Source organism: Oncorhynchus nerka, linkage group LG1, assembly GCF_034236695.1.
Source record: "Oncorhynchus nerka isolate Pitt River linkage group LG1, Oner_Uvic_2.0, whole genome shotgun sequence".
Lineage (NCBI taxonomy): Eukaryota > Metazoa > Chordata > Actinopteri > Salmoniformes > Salmonidae > Oncorhynchus > Oncorhynchus nerka.
Window position 1 is genome coordinate 33177931 of NC_088396.1, and position 26889 is coordinate 33204819.

General features: G+C 41.2%; 1 protein-coding gene across 1 annotated transcript in view; it reads left to right on the forward strand.

The window, feature by feature from the left end:
* Positions 1 to 26889, forward strand: part of pde1a (phosphodiesterase 1A, calmodulin-dependent) — a 139536-nt gene that overhangs the window by 30290 nt on the left and 82357 nt on the right. Inside the window, exon 2 of the mRNA XM_029650040.2 lies at positions 5833 to 5946. Within this exon, the coding sequence (XP_029505900.1) occupies positions 5833 to 5946 (114 nt within the window). The remainder of the gene's footprint in view (positions 1 to 5832; positions 5947 to 26889) is intronic.

Below are 26889 nucleotides of genomic sequence, written 5' to 3' on the forward strand. Positions count from 1 at the left end.
AGGAGAAGGCCACAGTTAACTCATGGGAAAATACTCTCTCATAAACCCCTTTTCAATGTCACCACCACTCCCAGCACCTGTAGAGTGTAGATTCTATACTATGTAAAGGCTGGCCAGTCCAGGTTGTTTTGAATGAGGCTGGAGGTAGTGTGTCTCTGAGGAGGGAGTCCCAAAGCAGATATCTCCACTCAGGTCAGTCCTGGTAGTTTTGAGTCTTCCCCCCAAGTGTCCTGCCACCTGGAGCATTAAGGCTGAAGGTAGTGTGTCCCTGAGGAGGGAGTCCCAGAACAGGGATCTCTGGGGCTAGGTCTGACACGTCCAGTCGGATGCAGCTCAAATCAGACCCTTTGGGTTGTGAAGGCGGTAGAGTTCCACATAATACCCATTTTAACTGACTCTGGCTCAATTTAACTTGGTTCATTTTCAATCTTTAAAAACCTACACAGGTCCCCAAGGGTCCTCTTAAGTACTGTTGTCTATGTGGTGCTATTACTTAATATACTCAAAATATGGTACTGCTTTTACTATAACCCTCTGATGAATATAATGGTTATTGTATTGTCACAGTAACATTATAATGTGTCTCATTATATTGAGCTCTGAGTTTAAGTCTTGGACAGCAAAGATAAGGCTATGTTTGCATCCTAAATGATACCCTATTCCCTATATAGTGCACTACTTTTTACCAGGGCCCAGAGGACTGTGGTCAAATGTAGTGCACTATGTAGGGAATATGGTGTCATTTGGGATGGAACCTACTGCGTCATCTGAGAGACTTCCAAATGTCCTAAGCCCTCCCTTCCAAATGTCAAACATAGATTCCCAGAGCTCATGTGAACTCAGATATGCAACTCAGTTGTTGAGAAAGATGTGACTTATACAACTAAACTTGCTGTAAAATGTATTTGACCTGTCTTTAGTCCCTTTATGGTTGTACAGTCCATGGTTTTCTTCTCAGAAAAATGTCAATACTGAACACCTATGTGGGTGTTTCAGCTATTGATATACTGCCACTTTCGTCCAAATCTTCTGTCAATATGCCAACATATAGGCTACCAAAACATACTAAAGTCACAGCAAAGAGAGAATCATTTTAGTTCACTACTTCCTAAGGCAAGGTTGTGTTATTGTGACCCAGATAGATCCACCAATCAGGGCCTCTATTTATATGTATCTGCTGTGTGATTGGTCTGGTCCAGTGTGTGTGAGATGGAAGCCATCAGGCCAGTGCCATGGAGAGTGACAGAGGAAAAGGTCATATGATTGATAAAGCTACGGATGGAAACACTGTGGGTGGGAACAGCCCTGTTGTTATTGCCCCAACCCATTACCCATGAACTATTTCCGCGCTTTCAAACTACGGTCTAAACGCGGTGTTTGTGACCTATTCACAAAGACTTTCAGAGTAGGTGTGTAGAAATAACAGCAGTTTGGCCTTTAAATCATAATAAGGAAGACTACATGGACAGGAGGGATCTGCCCTAGATCAGTACTCCTACTCTGAGACACTTTTTGAGTACAAAAAGGTCTGTGGGAGCCTGCTGCTGCTGAGTGTCTGTGTGATAAGTGAGATGGGGAGGCGGTAGTTTTGAGGGGCTGTTGCCAACTCTCACCTTGGCTGCATCTCACTTTTATCCTAAGTGCACCAGATACTCTATATCAGTCTAAATGTCACAGTACACTCTTATAAAAAAGGGTTCCAAAAGGGTTCTTTATGGAGGAATAGGGTTTTACCATGAACCGTTTTGATCTGAAGAACCCTTTTTGGAAGACAAGGTTTTTTTTTGTTTGGCAAAAGGTTCTACCTAGAACCTTTAACATCTTAAGAACTGTTTTGGGGTTCTTTAAAGAACCATATATCATATTCCCAGCATGCTCTATTGCAGGATGATTTTTAGAATTGTTTGTTTTAATATCTGTGTTTGTGCATTGATTGGTTAATAAATGTTATGCTACACAAAGATAAATAGCATACATTTTTCTAAACTATACAATCTGTTAGTAGTTGGACTTATTGCACTCGTTACTGAGATGGTTGTTCCAGTTTAGATTTTTATTTATTTATTTTACCTTTATTTAACTAGGCAAGTCAGTTAAGAACAAATTCTTATTTTCAATGACGGCCTAGGATCATTGGGTTAACTGCCTGTTCAGGGGCAGAACGACAGATTTGTACCTTGTCAGCTCGGGGATTTGAACTGATTGATGACTGAGGTCGTCTCAGTATTCATTCTTCCCTACCCTGGCAGTCATTCTGAATGCAGGTTACGGTGATAAATAAATACACTTGTTGGATATCGTAACTCTATCTGGATTCCAATAGGAATTAAATATCGCATTGCATTGCATTGTTTTTCACAATTCCTGACGTTTAGTCCTCGTAAAAATTCCCTGTCTTAGGTCAGTTAGGATCACCACTTTATTTTAAGAATGTGAAATGTCAGAATAATTGTATAGAGAATGATTTATTTCAGCTTTTATTTCTTTCATCACATTCCCAGTGGGTCAGAAGTTTACATACACTCAATTAGTCAAACGTTTCAGGTAGCCTTCCACAAGCTTCCCACAATAAGTTGGGTGAATTTTTTCCCATTCTTCCTTACAGAGATTGTGTAACTGAGTCAGGTTTGTAGGCCTCCTTGCTCGCACATGCTTTTTCAGGTCTGCCCACAAATGCTCGATAGGATTAAGGTCAGGGCTTTGTGATGGCCACTCCAATACCTTGACTTTGTTGTCCTTAAGCCATTTTGCCACAACTTTGGAAGTATGCTTGGGGTCATTGTCCATTTGGAAGACCCATTTGTGACCAAGCTTTAACTTTAACTGATGTCCTGAGATGTTGCTTCAATCTTTACACATAATTTTCGTACCTCATGATACCATCTATTTTGTTAAGTGCACCAGTCCCTCCTGCAGCAAAGTACGCCCACAACAGGATGGTGCCACACCCGTGCTTCACGGTTGGGATGGTGTTCTTCGGCTTGCAAGCATCCCCCTGTTTCCTCCAAACACAACGATGGTTATTATGGCCAAGCAGTTCTATTTTTGTTTCATCAGACCAAAGGACATTTCTCCAAAAGGTACGATCTTTGTCCCCATGTGCAGTTGCAAACCGTAGTCTGGCTTTTTATGGTGGTTTTGGAGCAGTAGCTTCTTCCTTGCTGCGCGGCCTTTCAGTTTATGTTGATATAGGACTCGTTTTACTGTGCATATAGATACTTTTGTACCTGTTTCCTCCAGCATCTTCACAAGGTCCTTTGCTGTTGTTCTGGAATTCCCTTGCACTCTTCGCACCAATGTACGTTAATCTCTAGGAGACAGAACGTGTCTCCTTCCTGAGCAGTATGACTGCTGCATGGTCCCATGGTGTTTATACTTGCATACTATTGTTTGTACAGATGAACGTGGTACCTTCGGGCATTTGGGAATTGCTCCCAAGGATGAACCAGACTTGTGGAGGTCTCCAAAAAGTTTCTGAGGTCTTGGCTGATTTATTTTGATTTTCCCATGATGTCAAGCAAAGAGGCACTGAGTTTGAAGGTAGGCCTTGAAATACATCCACAAGTACACCTCCAATTGACTCAAATTATGTCAATTAGCCTATCAGAAGCTTCTAAAGCCATGACATAATTTTCTGGAATTTTCCAATCTGTTTAAAGGCACAGTCAACTTAGTGTATGTAAACTTCTGACCCACTGGAATTGTGATACAGTGAATTATACGTCAAATAATCTGTCTGTAAACAATTGTTGGAAACATTACTTGTGTCATGCACAAAGTCGATGTCCTAACCGACTTGCCAGAATTATAGTTTGTTAACAAGACATTTGTGGAGTGGTTGAAAAAAAATAGTTTTAATGAATCCAACCTCCAACCTTCTGACTTCAACTGTAGCTCTCTACAGCTTGTTTATGCAAGGCAAATGTTTACCTTCTGCATCCTCACTAGAGTCATGTCGTGAAATATGTTGATATTACAGACCGTTATTAGGTGCAACTTGTGTCGCCATTATTTACGATCTCCAACACATAAATGTAGGCTTTCTTGTTTTAGCCTACAGAACAAGCCAGTGCTGGGGCTGGCAGTTTGTCAATGGTAGTCAGTCAGAGCTTCAATTAAGCCTCAGCCCAATAGAATAGTGTAGGCTTGGCACTTGGCTCACTCATCTACATTGGCAGAGTGGTATCCTGCAGTTTCTCTTTTGAAGACATAAGAAGAAGGAAGGACTAAAAAGAAGAAAGGAAGAAGAAGACCTAGAAAAGAAGAAAGGAAGAAGAAGGACTAAAAAGAAGAAAGGAAGAAGAAGGACTAGAAAAGAAGAAAGGAAGAAGAAGGACTAGAAAAGAAGAAAGGAAGAAGAAGGACTACAAAAGGCAAATAAGCCCACAGTAAAGGCAGGAGAAAGTCCACGGCTTATCACAGTCTCTCCACTGCAGGCTACATTCTGCTCACTTTGTACTAGAGATGGCGTTCCCTTGCCCACGTTGTAGGCATATTCATGGGTTGTTTTCTGTACTATTGTGTGTGTGTGTATTCTGGCTTTCAGTCAGTTGATCCTGTTGCTCAATGCTTTTAACAGCTTGTGTTTTAGGATGATGTGTTATTATAAACCACGTCTATTGCTTTGTAATGCTCCTTTATTATTCACATAATAACAGAGTCCTTCAAACACACTTGAAGGAGTTGATTTGATCTCAGATTTAAAACAGATAGGGTATGGTGATGCTCCTCTTATGGGATCTTAGAAGGTGTCCCAAATGTCACCCTATTCCCTATATAGTACACTACTTTTGACCAGAACCCTACAGGCCCTCTGGTCAAAAGTAGTGCACTACATGGTGAATAGTGTGCCATTTGGGACGCATCCCAATTCATTTTTCTGAGGGTTGGTTTGTTGGTTGGTTGGGGGTCTGGGGTTTGGAGACTGTGTGTGCCTGCTGAGGCGAGGCATGGATCTGTGTCAATCCCCTGTTGTAACGAGGCACTAGTCCCGTGGTAAATATTTAAAGTTGTATGCTAGCAGAACCAAAGGCTTCACAGACGCCACTCACTTTCCGGGCTTTGTTGATCAGACAGTCGGCGGAGTTCAATGGTGTTCATTCTTTGGATGGTTTCACACACACACACTGGGAGAGACATACACACACACACCAGCCCAGATCCTGACCAGTGATCCTGACAGTTCTCCTACTTACAGTAAAGACACGTTCCCTCTCTGCCTTCTGTGCCTTTGCAGTTCATGAATAAAAAAACAGAGTTTAGTTTAGTCCTTGAAATACTGCAGGATAATGAGAACTGCTTCCCTTGTAGACCTTTAATGGCAGTTTCAAGGACATTGGCTTTGTGTGTTTTCTCAAAAAGTTCAGTGTTCACACTGAAAGCTTTAGTTGTTGGCATTGTAAAGTTAGTCAATGTGATTCTGTGCTGTAGGACTTAAGATCCGTCTGAACCATCTAAAATAGAACGATTTGATTGGATAATGTGGTAGAGTATTCATTATTATCAAATGTCTGTCATGGCTGACCTGTTTTACTGCTGCTGCTATCTGCACAACATAACAGATCAATAACTGTAATATTTATACTGTCTCAAATTGTCAAACCATTGGTCTTTGACCTAACCCAGTGACATATAGGCTAGTATTAAAGCTGACTGTCAGTTGATATAGAATCCAATGTAGGCCTATAGAATAAGTGAACTCTTTGACACATAATGTAATGGCACAGTTGAGTCGTATTGATGTACTGTTCTCCATACTGTAAGTATTATCCAGTGTTCATCAGCTCATACTGTATGTGAAGATGAAATATGGATCCACCTTGCTCTTTACAGACTGAGATGCCTGGTGAAGCAGCTGGACAAGGGAGAAGTGAACGTGGTGGACCTGAGGAAGAATATAGAGTATGCAGCCTCTGTTCTAGAGGCAGTCTATATCGATGAAACCAGGTGAGTGCATTTCAAAGAAATCCCATTCCATGCATGACTACAGCAAGTATATTGCACTTTCTGCACGGCTGAAGGTACAGGAAAGAACGGCACAAATACAAACTCACAGACAATACAAGTCATATATATATATAAAACATATTCTGATGATAAAATTCCTTGACAGAATCGAGTGCAGTACTACCAGTGTGGTACTATTCTGTTTTAGTGCCTTAGCTCAGACAGTTTGGAAAGTGAGGTTTCCAGTACAAACAGTGTCTATGTGTATGCTTATCAAAGCCCTTCAGTTCTCCCTTATGTGTCTCAGTTCTCTTTCTGTGTCTCAGTCCTCTCTGTGTCTGGCCTGTTATTCTACTGATTAAGGTTATCCCTCCAGCCATCAATGACTGGTGTGTGTGTGTGTGTGTGTGTGTGTGTGTGTGTGTGTGTGTGTGTGTGTGTGTGTGTGTGTGTGTGTGTGTGTGTGTGTGTGTGTGTGTGTGTGCGTTCACATGCGTGTACATGTGCGTGTGTATGCTTATATGTGTGTTGAAGCCAGAGACAGGGAGAAAACGTCAGGGGGGAACGTCTGTCTTCAAATGGGGTGACAGATAAACTGAAAGGAGGCTGATCCACTCCCTGCTTTACTTCTTCAACTCCATGTGGGAAGCTTTCCATCTCTCCATGGAGGAGACTATTAAACTAGATTCTGACTGAGCCCCACACCCCCCTCAGTCTGGGCTGTTTTGGCTGTAGTTGTTTATGCAGACTGCAGTGTGTCAGCTCAGCTGTGCTCTCCAACGATAAGCAGGTGTTTACATAGCCTGTAGACTGATCACATGCAGGCATGTTGACAGAGCTCATGTTCAACATCTCTCTCTCTCTCTCTCTCTCTCTCTCTCTCTCTCTCTCTCTCTCTCTCTCTCTCTCTCTCTCTCTCAGGCCCCAATTCTATCTCTCTGAGGCCCCAATTCTATCTCCCTCCCTTTAGTATTGGCTCTTCATTAACAAGGCTTTGGTCCTCAGTGCTAGAACTCTGTTCCATCACCACAACACAAGGCATGTTTGCCAGAAAGCACTGCTACATTTCCAGAAGTTTGATCCAAACAAAATAATGAAGTCGTTCTTTGTGTGCATCCCAGATGGCACCATACTTACTATATTGTTTATTCTTGTTTTTACGGTCGTTCAGTTTTACAATTTCAGAATAATTACTTGCAGAAGGAAGTCCTGACCTGCACCCGTATCACCATTCTACACACCTAATTTCCTTACGTTAGTATCTAATCTAATGCTGACACTATAATTACATCATGAAAAATATCTGCTTCTCTTCTCCTTCATTGGCCAAATTTTCATGAAGACTAAAGATCTGTTTTCCAGTTAGTAAATCACCAAGGCTATTTTCCTCAGTTAAATAAGATGACTCACTGTGAGACAGGAAGAAGGGAAACAAAACAAACTGCAATGAAGTCGTTCTTTGTGTGCATCCCAAATGGCACCATATATACTATGTAGTGCATTAGTTGGTCAGTACCCATAGACTTTGATTGAATCATATTTGTGTAGTAATTTTGTTTCCCATCATAATAAATAATTATTTATTTTCACGGTCGCTCAGTATTACAATTTCAGAATAATTACTTGCAGAAGGAAGTCCTGACCTGCACCCTTATCGCGATTCTAAAGGCCTCATTTCCTTACGTTAGCATCTAACCTAATGTTGACACTATAATCACATCATGAAAAATATATGCCTCTCTTTTCCTTCATTGGCCACATTTTCTTTCACATGAAGACTAAAGATCTGTTTTCCAGTTAGTAAATCACCAAGGCTATTTTCCTCAGTAAAACAAGATGACTCACTGTGAGACAGGAAGAAGGGAAACAAAACAAACTGCAGTGGAAAGAGAACCTGTCAGTTACACTTCATTCAGTTAGAACTCCATTCAGCCTTCACAGCTCCATACCAGGACAGGTAAACAGACATTTACTGGAGATCACAGCTCCATACCAGGACAGGTAAACATACATTTACTGGAGATCACACAGCTCCATACCAGGACAGGTAAACAGACATTTACTGGAGATCACAGCTCCATACCAGGACAGGTAAACAGACATTTACTGGAAATCACAGGGCTTCATACCAGGACAGGTAAACAGACATTTACTGGAGATCACACAGCTCCATACCAGGACAGGTAAACAGACATTTACTGGAGATCACAGCTCCATACCAGGACAGGTAAACAGGCATTTACTGGAGATCACACAGCTCCATACCAGGACAGGTAAACAGACATTTACTGGAGATCACAGCTCCACACCAGGACAGGTAAACAGACATTTACTGGAGATCACACAGCTCCATACCAGGACAGGTAAACAGACATTTACTGGAGATCACAGCTCCACACCAGGACAGGTAAACAGACATTTACTGGAGATCACAGCTCCATACCAGGACAGGTAAACAGACATTTATTGGAATTCACACAACTCCATACCAGGACAGGTAAACAGACATTTACTGGAGATCACAGCTCCATACCAGGACAGGTAAACAGACATTTACTGGAGATCACACAGCTCCATACCAGGACAGGTAAAGAGACATTTACTGGAGATCACAAAGCTCCATACCAGGACAGGTAAACAGACATTTACTGGAATTCACACAGCTCCATACCAGGACAGGTAAACAGACATTTACTGGAGATCACACAGCTCCATACCAGGCCAGGTAAACAGACATTTACTGGAGATCACACAGCTCCATACCAGGACAGGTAAACAGACATTTACTGGAGATCACACAGCTCCATACCAGGACAGGTGAACAGACATTTACTGGAGATCACAGAGCTCCATACCAGGACAGGTAAACATACATTTACTGGAGATCGCACAGCTCCATACCAGGACAGGTAAACAGACATTTACTGGAGATCGCACAGCTCCATACCAGGACAGGTAAACAGACATTTACTGGAGATCACACAGCTCCATACCAGGACAGGTAAACAGACATTTACTGGAGATCACACAGCTCCATACCAGGACAGGTAAACATGCATTTACTGGAGATCACACAGCTCCATACCAGGACAGGTAAACATACATTTACTGGAGATCACAGAGCTCCATACCAGGACAGGTAAACAGACATTTACTGGAGATCACACAGCTCCATACCAGGACAGGTAAACAGACATTTACTGGAGATCACAAAGCTCCATACCAGGCCAGGTAAACAGACATTTACTGGAGATCACACAGCTCCATACCAGGACAGGTAAACAGACATTTACTGGAGATCACACAGCTCCATACCAGGACAGGTAAACAGACATTTACTGGAGATCACAGCTCCACACCAGGACAGGTAAACAGACATTTACTGGAGATCACACAGCTCCATACCAGGACAGGTAAACAGACATTTACTGGAGATCACACAGCTCCATACCAGGACAGGTAAACAGACATTTACTGGAGATCACACAGCTCCATACCAGGACAGGTGAACAGACATTTACTGGAGATCACAGCTCCATACCAGGACAGGTAAACAGACATTTACTGGAGATCACAGCTCCACACCAGGACAGGTAAACAGACATTTACTGGAGATCACACAGCTCCATACCAGGACAGGTGAACAGACATTTACTGGAGATCACAGCTCCATACCAGGACAGGTAAACAGACATTTACTGGAGATCACAGCTCCACACCAGGACAGGTAAACAGACATTTACTGGAGATCACACAGCTCCATACCAGGACAGGTGAACAGACATTTACTGGAGATCACAGCTCCATACCAGAACAGGTAAACAGACATTTACTGGAGATCACAGCTCCACACCAGGACAGGTAAACAGACATTTACTGGAGATCACACAGCTCCATACCAGGACAGGTAAACAGACATTTACTGGAGATCACACAGCTCCATACCAGGACAGGTAAACAGACATTTACTGGAGATCACACAGCTCCATACCAGGACAGGTAAACAGACATTTACTGGAGATCACAGCTCCATACCAGGACAGGTAAACAGACATTTACTGGAGATCACACAGCTCCATACCAGGACAGGTAAACAGACATTTACATTTAATCAATTTACCTGGCCTCTCAACTCATTACATTACAATCAGCAATGGAAACAAAGAGTGACATTTATAGCATACCTTTGCAGGAAATGGAACCTACAGTATACTACACTGTTAGCCGTTTTTGTAATTTTATCAGTAACTTACTGTATTAATCAAAAGTATGATCCTGTATACTCCTGAGTGGCGCAGTGGTCTAAGGACACTGCATCTCAGTGCAAGAGGCGTCACTGCAGTACTTGGTTTACTCCCGGTCGTGACTGGGAGTCCCATAGGGCGGCGCACTATTGGCCCAGCGTTGGCCGGGGTAGGCCATCATTGTAAATAAGAATCTGTTCTTATCTGACTTGCCTAGTTAAATAAATATACACTGAATGCAGTAGATTACCATAGAATGCACAGTAAAATACCGTACTGTACAGCGTACTGTAAAGTATGCTGCACTGGGATGAAAAAGAATTGCTGGCGCATGTATATAGGGAACAGATCAGAGTGCTAGAGGGTTTTAAATGGTTTAAGGGCTGAATATTTACCCATGTCCATTTCATCTCTTTTGCCCTGTAATCATGGCCAGTTTAGAAGCCTTTTGTTTAGGCCTCTAGAAGTGCAAGTGATATAAAACACCTAGTATGTATTAATATGCAAATGCCTACAGCCAACCTGCTTGTTCTAATCCCTTGTAATTACAGTAAAATGATGTACAAATAATTTTCTTAGTTTAGTAGTCAATTTCACTGTATTGAACTGTGTTTCATTCCTTCCTCTAGTCAGAGATATCATAAGATATCTTGTTGTAATTACAATTATTTTGAACACCAATGTATCCATACATTTTCCGTAAAAGGTTCAAGAAAGTTTTTCCCTGCTATGACTGTGATGTTTTTTTATCAGCCTTGTTTGAATGCACTGACTGTAAGTTGATAAGGACAAGAACTCCTGCTAAATGACCAAAATCTAAATATGAATGTGTTATTGAATATCATACAGATTGGTTTCCCCACACCCTAAGTTGTAAAACAAGGAGACACCTTATCACTGACTCTGTTATGTTTATTCATGATTTGGAAAAAGACATCAAATCAAATCATCAAATCAAATTGTATTGGTCACCTGCGCCGGATACAACAGGTTTAGAATTAACAGTAAAATGCTTCCTTATGAGCCCATTGCCAACAGTGCAGAGTTCAAAAGTAAGACAAAACACAGTAAAAACAATAACGAGGCTATATACAAGGAGTACCAGTAGTGAGTCAATGTGCAGGGGTACGAGGTAGTTGAGGGAATGGAGGTAATATCGTATGTACAGTGCATTTAAACCCCTTGAATTTTTCCACATTTTGTTACGTTATAGCCTTATTCTAAAATAAATTAAATAAAACATTTTCCCCGTCAATCTACACACAACACCTCATAATAGGGGCGGCAGCGTAGCCTAGTGGTTAGAGCGTTGGACTAGCAACCGGAAGGTTGCGAGTTCAAACCCCCGAGCTGACAAGGTACAAATCTGTCGTTCTGCCCCTGAACAGGCAGTTAACCCACTGTTCCCAGGCCGTCATTGAAAATAAGAATGTGTTCTTAACTGACTTGCCTGGTTAAATAAAGGTAAAAATAAAAAATAAAAAATAACAAAGCAAAAACAGGTTTTTAGAAATGTTTGCAAATGTGTAAATAAAAGAAACAGAAATAACCCTATTTACATAAGTATTCAGACCCTTTGCTATGAGACTCGAAATTACATTCAACATCCTTGAGATGTTTCTACAAATTGTTGTACATGATTGGGAAAAGCACATACCTGTCTATATAAGGTCCCACAGTTGACAGTGCATGTCAGAGCAAAATTCAAACCATGAAGTCGAAGGAATTGTCCGTAGCCCTCCGAGGTAGGATTGTGTCTAGGCACAGATCTGGGGAAGGGTACCAAAAAATGTCTGCAGCATTGAAGGTCCCCAAGAACACAGTGGTCTCCATCATTCTTAAATGATTGGAACCACCAATAATCTCCCTAGAGCTGACTGCCCGCTGAACTGAGCAATTGGGAAAAAGGGCCTTGGTCAGTGAGGTGATCAAGAACCCGAAGGTCATGCTGACAGAGCTCCAGAGTTCCTCTGTGGAGATGGGAGAACCTTCCAGAAGTACAACCATCTCTGCAGCACTCCACCAATCCGGCCTTTATGGTAGAGTGGCCAGACAGAAGCCACTCCTCAGTAAAAAGCACATGACAGCCCGCTTGGAGTTTGCCAAAAGGCACCTAAAGGACTCTCAGACCATGCGAAACAAGATTCCAAGCACTTTGGCCTGAATTCCCAGCGTCACGTCTGGTGAAAATCTGGCACCATCCCTACAGTGAAGCATGGTGGTGGCAGTATCATGCTGTTGGGATGTTTTTCAGTGGCAGGGACTGGGAGACTAGTCAGGATCAAGGGAAAGATGAACGGAGCAAAGTACAGAGAGATCCTTGATGAAAACCTGCTCCAGAGAGCTCAGTACCTCAGACTGGGGTGAAGGTTCACCTTCCAACAGGGCAATGACCCTAAGCACACAGCCAAGGAGAGACCTGAAAATAGCTGTGCAGAGACTTTCACCATCCAACCTGACAGAGCTTGAGAGGAGAAGAATGGGAGAAACTCCCCAAATACAGGTGTGCCAAGCTTGTTACGTCATACCCAAGACGAATCGAGGCTGTATTGACTGCCAAAGGTGCTTTTACAAAGTACTGAGTACATTTTTAATACATTTGCGAAAGATTCTAAAAAACGGTTTTTACTTTGTCATTATGGGGTATTGTGTGTAAATATATGAGGGGGGGGGACTATTTAGTCCATATTAGAATTAGGCTGTAACGTAACAAAATGTGGAAAAAGTCAAGGGGTCTGAATACTTTCCGCATGCACTGTACATGTGGGTAGAGGTAAAAGTGACTAGGCGATCAGGATGTATAATAGACAGAGTAGCAGCAGCGTATTGCAGCAGCGTATAGCAGCAGCGAATGTAAAGTGTGTGTGTGTAGTATGTGTGTATAGAGCCAGTGGAAGAGAGTCAGTGCAAAACAATGAAGATATAGAAATAATAAAGGGCGTCAATGTAAATAGTACAGTCAATTGGTGCAAAAGATCAAGACTCATGATTCACCTGAAAAAAACACCATGGATTTTAGAAAACCAGCTACTAAGATAATTGTTTTTCACTTTTGTTTTGGTGAATAAATTCACACCTGCTCATTCCAAAATCATGGGTATTAATATGGAGTTGGTCCCCCCCTTGCTGCTATAACAGCCTCCACTCTTCTGGGAAGGATTTCCAATAGATGTTGGAGCATTGCTCCGGAGACTTCCATTCAGCCACAAGAGCATTAGTGAGGTCGGGCACTGCACTGATGTTGGGCTATTAGACCTGGCTCGCAGTCGGCGTTCCAATTCATCCCAAAGGTGTTTGATGGGATTGAGGTCAGGACTCTGTGCAGGCCAGTCAAGATCTTCCACACCAGTCAAGATCTTCCACACCGATCTCAACAAACCATTTCTGTATGGACAAACCATTTCTGCTTTGTGCACGTGGGCATTGTCATGCTGAAACAGGAAAGGACCTTCCCCAAACTGTTGCCACAAAGTTGGAAGCACAGAATCATCTAGAATGTCACTGTATGCTGTAGTGTTAAGATTTCCCTTCACTGGAACTAATGGACCTAGCCCAAACCATGAAAAACCGACCACAGACCATTATTCCTCCTCCACCAAACTTTACAGTTTGCACTATGCATTGGGACAGGTAGCGTTCTCCTGGCATCCACCAAACCCAGATTCATCTGCCTGCTGAATGGTAAGTGTGATTCATCACTCCAGAGAACACGTTTCCACTGCTCCAGAGTCTAATGGCGGCGAGCTTTACATAACTCCAGTCGACGCTTGACATTGCACATGGCGATCTTAGGCTTGTTTGTGGCTGCTCGGCCTTGGAAACCCTGGCATTATGTGGCTGAGCCATGAGGAGAAACTGAACATGTTTACTTTGTTCATTGTGTATTTTATGTTAGCAAAAAGTTTAGATATAGCCTGGAATAAAAGAAAAAGCGCCAAATGCAAAAACTGATTTAGCTCCAGATATGGGGCACTTATGTATGCAAAGTGTGTGTAGGTCTGTCTCACACTTTAAACTTCTCTTTGTGCCAGACCGGGTTATAACACATTCCATTGAACTTTTCTGGATTTATTTCTATGTATTTTTTATTATTTTTACTGCTCTCTAGGGTTGTTATTATTGATTGGATAACCTTATTTACTATTATGTATTCATTCTTTGTGAGGTATAGTATGGTAAGGTTATGAGGTATAGTATGGTAGGGTTGTGAGGTATAGTATGGTAGGGTTATGAGGTATAGTATGGTAGGGTTGTGAGGTATGGTAGGGTTATGAGGTATAGTATGGTAGGGTTATGAGGTATAGTATGGTAGGGTTGTGAGGTATAGTATGCTAGGGTTATGAGGTATAGTATGGTAGGGTTATGAGGTATAGTATGGTAGGGTTATGAGGTATGGTAGGGTTATGAGGTATAGTATGGTAGGGTTATGAGGTATAGTAGGGTTATGAGGTATGGTAGGGTTATGAGGTATAGTATGGTAGGGTTATGAGGTATGGTAGGGTTATGAGGTATAGTATGGTAGGGTTATGAGGTATGGTAGGGTTGTGAGGTAGAGTATGGTAGGGTTATGAGGTATAGTATGGTAGGGTTATGAGGTATAGTATGGTAGGGTTATGAGGTATGGTAGGGTTATGAGGTATGGTAGGGTTATGAGGTATGGTAGGGTTATGAGGTATAGTATGGTAGGGTTATGAGGTATGGTAGGTTTATGAGGTATGGTAGGGTTATGAGGTATGGTAGGGTTATGAGGTATAGTATGGTAGGGTTATGAGGTATGGTAGGGTTATGAGGTATGGTAGGGTTATGAGGTATAGTATGGTAGGGTTATGAGGTATGGTAGGGTTATGAGGTATAGTATGGTAGGGTAGGGTTATGAGGTATGGTAGGGTTATGAGGTATAGTATGGTAGGGTTATGAGGTATGGTAGGGTTATGAGGTATAGTATGGTAGAGTTATGAGGTATGGTAGGGTTATGAGGTATAGTATGGTAGGGTTATGAGGTATAGTATGGTAGAGTTATGAGGTATGGTAGGGTTATGAGGTATAGTATGCTAGGGTTATGAGGTATGGTAGGGTTATGAGGTATAGTATGGTAGGGTTATGAGGTATGGTAGGGTTATGAGGTATAGTATGGTAGAGTTATGAGGTATAGTATGGTAGGGTTATGAGGTATAGTATGGTAGGGTTGTGAGGTATAGTAGGGTTATAAGGTATAGTATGGTAGGGTTGTGAGGTATAGTATGGTAGGGTTATGAGGTATAGTATGGTAGGGTTATGAGGTATAGTATGGTAGGGTTATGAGGTATGGTAGGGTTATGAGGTATAGTATGGTAGGGTAGGGTTATGAGGTATGGTAGGGTTATGAGGTATAGTATGGTAGGGTTATGAGGTATAGTATGGTAGGGTTATGAGGTATAGTATGGTAGGGTTATGAGGTATGGTAGGGTTATGAGGTATAGTATGGTAGGGTTATGAGGTATGGTAGGGTTATGAGGTATAGTATGGTAGAGTTATGAGGTATGGTAGGGTTATGAGGTATAGTATGGTAGGGTTATGAGGTATAGTATGGTAGAGTTATGAGGTATGGTAGGGTTATGAGGTATAGTATGCTAGGGTTATGAGGTATGGTAGGGTTATGAGGTATGGTAGGGTTATGAGGTATAGTATGGTAGAGTTATGAGGTATAGTATGGTAGAGTTATGAGGTATGGTAGGGTTATGAGGTATAGTATGGTAGAGTTATGAGGTATGGTAGGGTTATGAGGTATAGTATGCTAGGGTTATGAGGTATAGTATGGTAGGGTTATGAGGTATAGTATGGTAGGGTTATGAGGTATGGTAGGGTTATGAGGTATAGTATGGTAGGGTTATGAGGTATGGTAGGGTTATGAGGTATAGTATGGTAGAGTTATGAGGTATAGTATGGTAGGGTTATGAGGTATGCTAGGGTTATGAGGTATGGTAGGGTTATGAGGTATGGTAGGGTTATGAGGTATAGTATGGTAGGGTTATGAGGTATAGTATGGTAGGGTTATGAGGTATAGTATGGAAGGGTTATGAGGTATAGTATGGTAGGGTTATGAGGTATAGTATGGTAGGGTTATGAGGTATGGTAGGGTTATGAGGTATAGTATGGTAGGGTTATGAGGTATGGTAGGGTTATGAGGTATAGTATGGTAGAGTTATGAGGTATGGTAGGGTTATGAGGTATAGTATGGTAGGGTTATGAGGTATAGTATGGTAGGGTTATGAGGTATGGTAGGGTTATGAGGTATAGTATGCTAGGGTTATGAGGTATGGTAGGGTTATGAGGTATGGTAGGGTTATGAGGTATAGTATGGTAGAGTTATGAGGTATAGTATGGTAGGGTTATGAGGTATGGTAGGGTTATGAGGTATAGTATGGTAGAGTTATGAGGTATGGTAGGGGTATGAGGTATAGTATGCTAGGGTTATGAGGTATAGTATGGTAGGGTTATGAGGTATAGTATGGTAGGGTTATGAGGTATGGTAGGGTTATGAGTTATAGTATGGTAGGGTTATGAGGTATGGTAGGGTTATGAGGTATAGTATGGTAGAGTTATGAGGTATAGTATGGTAGGGTTATGAGGTATGCTAGGGTTATGAGGTATAGTATGGTAGGGTTATGAGGTATAGTATGGTAGGGTTATGAGGTATAGTATGGAAGGGTTATGAGGTATGGTAGGGTTATGAGGTATAGTATGGTAGGGTTATGAGGTATGGTAGGTTTATGAGGTATGGTAGGGTTATGAGGTATATTATGGTAGGGTTATGAGGTATAGTATGGTAGGGTTATGAGGTATAGTATGGTAGGGTTATGAGGTATAATATGGTAGGGTTATGAGGTATAGTGTGGTAGGGTTATGAGGTATAATATGGTAGGGTTATGAGGTATAGTATGGTAGGGTTATGAGGTATATTATGGTAGGGTTATGAGGTATGTTAGGGTTATGAGGTATGGTAGGGTTATGAGGTATAGTATGGTAGGGTTATGAGGTATGGTAGGGTTATGAGGTATAGTATGGTAGGGTAGGGTTATGAGGTATGGTAGGGTTATGAGGTATAGTATGGTAGGGTTATGAGGTATAGTATGGTAGGGTTATGAGGTATGGTAGGGTTATGAGGTATAGTATGGTAGGGTTATGAGGTATGGTAGGGTTATGAGGTATAGTATGGTAGAGGTATGAGGTATGGTAGGGGTATGAGGTATAGTATGGTAGGGTTATGAGGTATAGTATGGTAGGGTTATGAGGTATGGTAGGTTTATGAGGTATGGTAGGGTTATGAGGTATGGTAGGGTTATGAGGTATAGTATGGTAGGGTTATGAGGTATAGTATGGTAGGGTTATGAGGTATAGTATGGTAGGGTTATGAGGTATAGTATGGTAGGGTTATGAGGTATAGTATGGTAGGGTTATGAGGTATGGTAGGGATATGAGGTATGGTAGGGTTATGAGGTATAGTATGGTAGGGTTATGAGGTATGGTAGGTTTATGAGGTATATTATGGTAGGGTTATGAGGTATAGTATGGCAGGGTTATGAGGTATGGTAGGGTTATGAGGTATAGTATGGTAGGGTTATGAGGTATGGTAGGGTTATGAGGTATAGTATGGTAGGGTTATGAGGTATAGTATGGTAGAGTTATGAGGTATGGTAGGGTTATGAGGTATAGTATGCTAGGGTTATGAGGTATGGTAGGGTTATGAGGTATAGTATGGTAGGGTTATGAGGTATGGTAGGGTTATGAGGTATAGTATGGTAGAGTTATGAGGTATAGTATGGTAGGGTTATGAGGTATAGTATGGTAGGGTTGTGAGGTATAGTAGGGTTATAAGGTATAGTATGGTAGGGTGAGGTATAGTATGGTAGGGTTATGAGGTATAGTATGGTAGGGTTATGAGGTATAGTATGGTAGGGTTATGAGGTATGGTAGGGTTATGAGGTATAGTATGGTAGGGTTAGGGTTATGGTATGGTAGGGTTATGAGGTATAGTATGGTAGGGTTATGAGGTATAGTATGGTAGGGTTATGAGGTATAGTATGGTAGGGTTATGAGGTATGGTAGGGTTATGAGGTATAGTATGGTAGGGTTATGAGGTATGGTAGGGTTATGAGGTATAGTATGGTAGAGTTATGAGGTATGGTAGGGTTATGAGGTATAGTATGGTAGGGTTATGAGGTATAGTATGGTAGAGTTATGAGGTATGGTAGGGTTATGAGGTATAGTATGCTAGGGTTATGAGGTATGGTAGGGTTATGAGGTATGGTAGGGTTATGAGGTATAGTATGGTAGAGTTATGAGGTATAGTATGGTAGAGTTATGAGGTATGGTAGGGTTATGAGGTATAGTATGGTAGAGTTATGAGGTATGGTAGGGTTATGAGGTATAGTATGCTAGGGTTATGAGGTATAGTATGGTAGGGTTATGAGGTATAGTATGGTAGGGTTATGAGGTATGGTAGGGTTATGAGGTATAGTATGGTAGGGTTATGAGGTATGGTAGGGTTATGAGGTATAGTATGGTAGAGTTATGAGGTATAGTATGGTAGGGTTATGAGGTATGCTAGGGTTATGAGGTATGGTAGGGTTATGAGGTATGGTAGGGTTATGAGGTATAGTATGGTAGGGTTATGAGGTATAGTATGGTAGGGTTATGAGGTATAGTATGGAAGGGTTATGAGGTATGGTAGGGTTATGAGGTATAGTATGGTAGGGTTATGAGGTATGGTATGGTTATGAGGTATAGTATGGTAGGGTTATGAGGTATAGTATGGTAGGGTTATGAGGTATAGTATGGTAGGGTTATGAGGTATGGTAGGGTTATGAGGTATAGTATGGTAGGGTTATGAGGTATGGTAGGGTTATGAGGTATAGTATGGTAGAGTTATGAGGTATGGTAGGGTTATGAGGTATAGTATGGTAGGGTTATGAGGTATAGTATGGTAGAGTTATGAGGTATGGTAGGGTTATGAGGTATAGTATGCTAGGGTTATGAGGTATGGTAGGGTTATGAGGTATGGTAGGGTTATGAGGTATAGTATGGTAGGGTTATGAGGTATAGTATGGTAGGGTTATGAGGTATGGTAGGGTTATGAGGTATAGTATGGTAGGTTATGAGGTATGGTAGGGGTTATGAGGTATAGTATGCTAGGGTTATGAGGTATAGTATGGTAGGGTTATGAGGTATAGTATGGTAGGGTTATGAGGTATGGTAGGGTTATGAGGTATAGTATGGTAGGGTTATGAGGTATGGTAGGGTTATGAGGTATAGTATGGTAGAGTTATGAGGTATAGTATGGTAGGGTTATGAGGTATGTTAGGGTTATGAGGTATAGTATGGTAGGGTTATGAGGTATAGTATGGTAGGGTTATGAGGTATAGTATGGAAGGGTTATGAGGTATGGTAGGGTTATGAGGTATAGTATGGTAGGGTTATGAGGTATGGTAGGTTTATGAGGTATGGTAGGGTTATGAGGTATATTATGGTAGGGTTATGAGGTATAGTATGGTAGGGTTATGAGGTATAGTATGGTAGGGTTATGAGGTAGGTATGGTAGGGTTATGAGGTATAGTGTGGTAGGGTTATGAGGTATAATATGGTAGGGTTATGAGGTATAGTATGGTAGGGTTATGAGGTATATTATGGTAGGGTTATGAGGTATGGTAGGGTTATGAGGTATGGTAGGGTTATGAGGTATAGTATGGTAGGGTTATGAGGTATGGTAGGGTTATGAGGTATAGTATGGTAGGGTAGGGTTATGAGGTATGGTAGGGTTATGAGGTATAGTATGGTAGGGTTATGAGGTATAGTATGGTAGGGTTATGAGGTATGGTAGGGTTATGAGGTATAGTATGGTAGGGTTTATGAGGTATGGTAGGGTTATGAGGTATAGTATGGTAGGGTATGAGGTATGGTAGGGTTATGAGGTATAGTATGGTAGGGTTATGAGGTATAGTATGGTAGGGTTATGAGGTATGGTAGGTTTATGAGGTATGGTAGGGTTATGAGGTATGGTAGGGTTATGAGGTATAGTATGGTAGGGTTATGAGGTATAGTATGGTAGGGTTATGAGGTATAGTATGGTAGGGTTATGAGGTATAGTATGGTAGGGTTATGAGGTATAGTATGGTAGGGTTATGAGGTATGGTAGGGTTATGAGGTATGGTAGGGTTATGAGGTATAGTATGGTAGGGTTATGAGGTATGGTAGGTTTATGAGGTATATTATGGTAGGGTTATGAGGTATAGTATGGTAGGGTTATGAGGTATAGTATGGTAGGGTTATGAGGTATGGTAGGGTTATGAGGTATATTATGGTAGGGTTATGAGGTATAGTATGGTAGGGTTATGAGGTATAGTATGGTAGGGTTATGAGGTATAGTATGGTAGGGTTATGAGGTATGGTAGGGTAGGGTTATGAGGTATAGTATGGTAGGGTTATGAGGTATGGTAGGTTTATGAGGGTATGGTAGGGTTATGAGGTATAGTATGGTAGGGTTATGAGGTATAGTATGGTAGGGTTATGAGGTATAGTTTATGAGGTATGGGGTTATGAGGTATGGTAGGGTTATGAGGTATAGTATGGTAGGGTTATGAGGTATAGTATGGTAGGGTTATGAGGTATTATGGTAGGGTTATGAGGTATAGTATGGTAGGGTTATGAGGTATAGTATGGTAGGGGTTATGTAGGGTATAGTATGGTAGGGTTATGAGGTATAGTATGGTAGGGTTATGAGGTTTATAGTATGGTAGGGTTATGAGGTATAGTATGGTAGGGTTATGAGGTATAGTATGGTAGGGTTATGAGGTATGGTAGGGTTATGAGGTATATTATGGTAGGGTTATGAGGTAGGTATAGTATGGTAGGGTTATGAGGTATAGTATGGTAGGGTTATGAGGTATGGTAGGGTTATGAGGTATAGTATGGTAGGGTTATGAGGTATGGTAGGGTTATGAGGTATAGTATGGTAGGGTTATGAGGTATAGTATGGTAGGGTTATGAGGTATGGTAGGGTTATGAGGTATAGTATGGTAGGGTTATGAGGTATAGTAGGGTTATGAGGTATAGTATGGTAGAGGTATGAGGTATGGTAGGGTTATGAGGTATAGTATGGTAGGGTTATGAGGTATAGTATGGTAGGGTTATGAGGTATGGTAGGTTTATGAGGTATGGTAGGGTTATGAGGTATGGTAGGGTTATGAGGTATAGTATGGTAGGGTTATGAGGTATAGTATGGTAGGGTTATGAGGTATAGTATGGTAGGGTTATGAGGTATAGTATGGTAGGGTTATGAGGTATAGTATGGTAGGGTTATGAGGTATAGTATGGTAGGGATATGAGGTATGGTAGGGTTATGAGGTATAGTATGGTAGGGTTATGAGGTATGGTAGGTTTATGAGGTATATTATGGTAGGGTTATGAGGTATAGTATGGTAGGGTTATGAGGTATAGTATGGTAGGGTTATGAGGTATGGTAGGGTTATGAGGTATATTATGGTAGGGTTATGAGGTATAGTATGGTAGGGTTATGAGGTATAGTATGGTAGGGTTATGAGGTATAATATGGTAGGGTTATGAGGTATAGTATGGTAGGGTTATGAGGTATGGTAGGGTTATGAGGTATAGTATGGTAGGGTTATGAGGTATAGTATAGTAGGGTTGTGAGGTATGGTAGGGTTATGAGGTATAGTATGGTAGGGTTATGAGGTATAGTATGGTAGGGTTATGAGGTATGGTAGGGTTATGAGGTATAGTATGTTAGGGTTATGAGGTATAGTAGGGTTATGAGGTATAGTATGGTAGGGTTATGAGGTATGGTAGGGTTATGAGGTATAGTATGGTAGGGTTATGAGGTATAGTATGGTAGGGATACGAGGTATAGTTTGGTAGGGTTATGAGGTATGGTAGGGTTATGAGGTATAGTATGGTAGAGTTATGAGGTATAGTATGGTAGGGTTATGAGGTATGGTAGGTTTATGAGGTATATTATGGTAGGGTTATGAGGTATAGTATGGTAGGGTTATGAGGTATAGTATGGTAGGGTTATGAGGTATGGTAGGGTTATGAGGTATATTATGGTAGGGTTATGAGGTATAGTATGGTAGGGTTATGAGGTATAGTATGGTAGGGTTATGAGGTATAATATGGTAGGGTTATGAGGTATAGTATGGTAGGGTTATGAGGTATGGTAGGGTTATGAGGTATAGTATGGTAGGGTTATGAGGTATAGTATAGTAGGGTTGTGAGGTATGGTAGGGTTATGAGGTATAGTATGGTAGGGTTATGAGGTATAGTATGGTAGGGTTATGAGGTATGGTAGGGTTATGAGGTATAGTATGTTAGGGTTATGAGGTATAGTAGGGTTATGAGGTATAGTATGGTAGGGTTATGAGGTATGGTAGGGTTATGAGGTATAGTATGGTAGGGTTATGAGGTATAGTATGGTAGGGATACGAGGTATAGTTTGGTAGGGTTATGAGGTATGGTAGGGTTATGAGGTATAGTATGGTAGAGTTATGAGGTATAGTATGGTAGGGTTATGAGGTATGGTAGGTTTATGAGGTATAGTATGGTTAGGGTTATGGTAGGGAGGTATGTAGGGTTATGAGTATGGTAGGGTTATGAGGTATAGTATGGTAGGGTTATGAGGTATAGTATGGTAGGGTTATGAGGTATAGTATGGTAGGGTTATGAGGTATAGTATGGTAGGTTATGAGGTATGGTAGGGTTATGAGGTATAGTATGGTAGGGTTATGAGGTATAGTATGGTAGGGTTATGAGGTATGGTAGGGTTATGAGGTATGGTATGGTAGGGTTATGAGGTATAGTATGGTAGGGTTATGAGGTATAGTATGGTAGGGTTATGAGGTATAGTATGGTAGAGTTATGAAGTATGGTAGGGTTATGAGGTATGGTAGGGTTATGAGGTATAGTATGGTAGGGTTATGAGGTATGGTAGGGTTATGAGGTATAGTATGGTAGAGTTATGAGGTATGGTAGGGTTATGAGGTATAGTATGGTAGGGTTATGAGGTATAGTATGGTAGAGTTATGAGGTATGGTAGGGTTATGAGGTATAGTATGCTAGGGTTATGAGGTATGGTAGGGTTATGAGGTATGGTAGGGTTATGAGGTATAGTATGCTAGGGTTATGAGGTATAGTATGGTAGGGTTATGAGGTATAGTATGGTAGGGTTATGAGGTATAGTATGGTAGGGTTATGAGGTATGGTAGGGTTATGAGGTATAGTATGCTAGGGTTATGAGGTATGGTAGGGTTATGAGGTATGGTAGGGTTATGAGGTATAGTATGGTAGGTTATGAGGTATAGTATGGTAGAGTTATGAGGTATGGTAGGGTTATGAGGTATAGTATGGTAGAGTTATGAGGTATGGTAGGGTTATGAGGTATAGTATGCTAGGGTTATGAGGTATAGTATGGTAGGGTTATGAGGTATAGTATGGTAGGGTTATGAGGTATGGTAGGGTTATGAGGTATAGTATGGTAGGGTTATGAGGTATGGTAGGGTTATGAGGTATAGTATGGTAGAGTTATGAGGTATAGTATGGTAGGGTTATGAGGTATGCTAGGGTTATGAGGTATGGTAGGGTTATGAGGTATGGTAGGGTTATGAGGTATAGTATGGTAGGGTTATGAGGTATAGTATGGTAGGGTTATGAGGTATAGTATGGAAGGGTTATGAGGTATGGTAGGGTTATGAGGTATAGTATGGTAGGGTTATGAGGTATGGTATGGTTATGAGGTATAGTATGGTAGGGTTATGAGGTATAGTATGGTAGGGTTATGAGGTATAGTATGGTAGGGTTATGAGGTATGGTAGGGTTATGAGGTATAGTATGGTAGGGTTATGAGGTATGGTAGGGTTATGAGGTATAGTATGGTAGGGTTATGAGGTATGGTAGGGTTATGAGGTATAGTATGGTAGGGTTATGAGGTATAGTATGGTAGAGTTATGAGGTATGGTAGGGTTATGAGGTATAGTATGCTAGGGTTATGAGGTATGGTAGGGTTATGAGGTATGGTAGGGTTATGAGGTATAGTATGGTAGAGTTATGAGGTATAGTATGGTAGAGTTATGAGGTATGGTAGGGTTATGAGGTATAGTATGGTAGAGTTATGAGGTATGGTAGGGGTATGAGGTATAGTATGCTAGGGTTATGAGGTATAGTATGGTAGGGTTATGAGGTATAGTATGGTAGGGTTATGAGGTATGGTAGGGTTATGAGGTATAGTATGGTAGGGTTATGAGGTATGGTAGGGTTATGAGGTATAGTATGGTAGAGTTATGAGGTATAGTATGGTAGGGTTATGAGGTATGCTAGGGTTATGAGGTATAGTATGGTAGGGTTATGAGGTATAGTATGGTAGGGTTATGAGGTATAGTATGGAAGGGTTATGAGGTATGGTAGGGTTATGAGGTATAGTATGGTAGGGTTATGAGGTATGGTAGGTTTATGAGGTATGGTAGGGTTATGAGGTATAGTATGGTAGGGTTATGAGGTATAGTATGGTAGGGTTATGAGGTATAGTATGGTAGGGTTATGAGGTATAATATGGTAGGGTTATGAGGTATAGTATGGTAGGGTTATGAGGTATAATATGGTAGGGTTATGAGGTATAGTATGGTAGGGTTATGAGGTATATTATGGTAGGGTTATGAGGTATGTTAGGGTTATGAGGTATGGTAGGGTTATGAGGTATAGTATGGTAGGGTTATGAGGTATGGTAGGGTTATGAGGTATAGTATGGTAGGGTAGGGTTATGAGGTATGGTAGGGTTATGAGGTATAGTATGGTAGGGTTATGAGGTATAGTATGGTAGGGTTATGAGGGTAGGGTTATGAGGTTATGGTAGGGTTATGAGGTATGGTAGGGTTATGAGGTATAGTATGGTAGAGGTTATGAGGTATGGTAGGGTTATGAGGTATAGTATGGTAGGGTTATGAGGTATAGTATGGTAGGGTTATGAGGTATGGTAGGTTTATGAGGTATGGTAGGGTTATGAGGTATGGTAGGGTTATGAGGTATAGTATGGTAGGGTTATGAGGTATAGTATGGTAGGGTTATGAGGTATAGTATGGTAGGGTTATGAGGTATAGTATGGTAGGGTTATGAGGTATAGTATGGTAGGGTTATGAGGTATGGTAGGGATATGAGGTATGGTAGGGTTATGAGGTATAGTATGGTAGGGTTATGAGGTATGGTAGGTTTATGAGGTATATTATGGTAGGGTTATGAGGTATAGTATGGCAGGGTTATGAGGTATAGTATGGTAGGGTTATGAGGTATGGTAGGGTTATGAGGTATATTATGGTAGGGTTATGAGGTATAGTATGGTAGGGTTATGAGGGATAGTATGGTAGGGTTATGAGGTATAATATGGTAGGGTTATGAGGTATAGTATGGTAGGGTTATGAGGTATGGTAGGGTTATGAGGTATAGTATGGTAGGGTTATGAGGTATAGTATAGTAGGGTTGTGAGGTATGGTAGGGTTATGAGGTATAGTATGGTAGGGTTATGAGGTATAGTATGGTAGGGTTATGAGGTATGGTAGGGTTATGAGGTATAGTATGTTAGGGTTATGAGGTATAGTAGGGTTATGAGGTATAGTATGGTAGGGTTATGAGGTATGGTAGGGTTATGAGGTATAGTATGGTAGGGTTATGAGGTATAGTATGGTAGGGATAGGTATAGTTTGGTAGGGTTATGAGGTATGGTAGGGTTATGAGGTATAATATGGTAGGGTTATGAGGTATAGTATGGTAGGGTTATGAGGTATGGTAGGTTTATGAGGTATATTATGGTAGGGTTATGAGGTATAGTATGGTAGGGTTATGAGGTATAGTATGGTAGGGTTATGAGGTATGGTAGGGTTATGAGGTATATTATGGTAGGGTTATGAGGTATAGTATGGTAGGGTTATGAGGTATAGTATGGTAGGGTTATGAGGTATAATATGGTAGGGTTATGAGGTATAGTATGGTAGGGTTATGAGGTATGGTAGGGTTATGAGGTATAGTATGGTAGGGTTATGAGGTATAGTATAGTAGGGTTGTGAGGTATGGTAGGGTTATGAGGTATAGTATGGTAGGGTTATGAGGTATAGTATGGTAGGGTTATGAGGTATGGTAGGGTTATGAGGTATAGTATGTTAGGGTTATGAGGTATAGTAGGGTTATGAGGTATAGTATGGTAGGGTTATGAGGTATGGTAGGGTTATGAGGTATAGTATGGTAGGGTTATGAGGTATAGTATGGTAGGGATACGAGGTATAGTTTGGTAGGGTTATGAGGTATGGTAGGGTTATGAGGTATAGTATGGTAGAGTTATGAGGTATAGTATGGTAGGGTTATGAGGTATGGTAGGTTTATGAGGTATAGTATGGTAGGGTTATGAGGTATAGTATGGTAGGGTTATGAGGTATGGTAGGGTTATGAGGTATGGTAGGGTTATGAGGTATAGTATGGTAGGGTTATGAGGTATAGTATGGTAGGGTTATGAGGTATAGTATGGTAGGGTTATGAGGTATAGTATGGTAGAGTTATGAGGTATGGTAGGGTTATGAGGTATAGTATGGTAGGGTTATGAGGTATAGTATGGTAGGGTTATGAGGTATGGTAGGGTTATGAGGTATAGTATGGTAGGGTTATGAGGTATAGT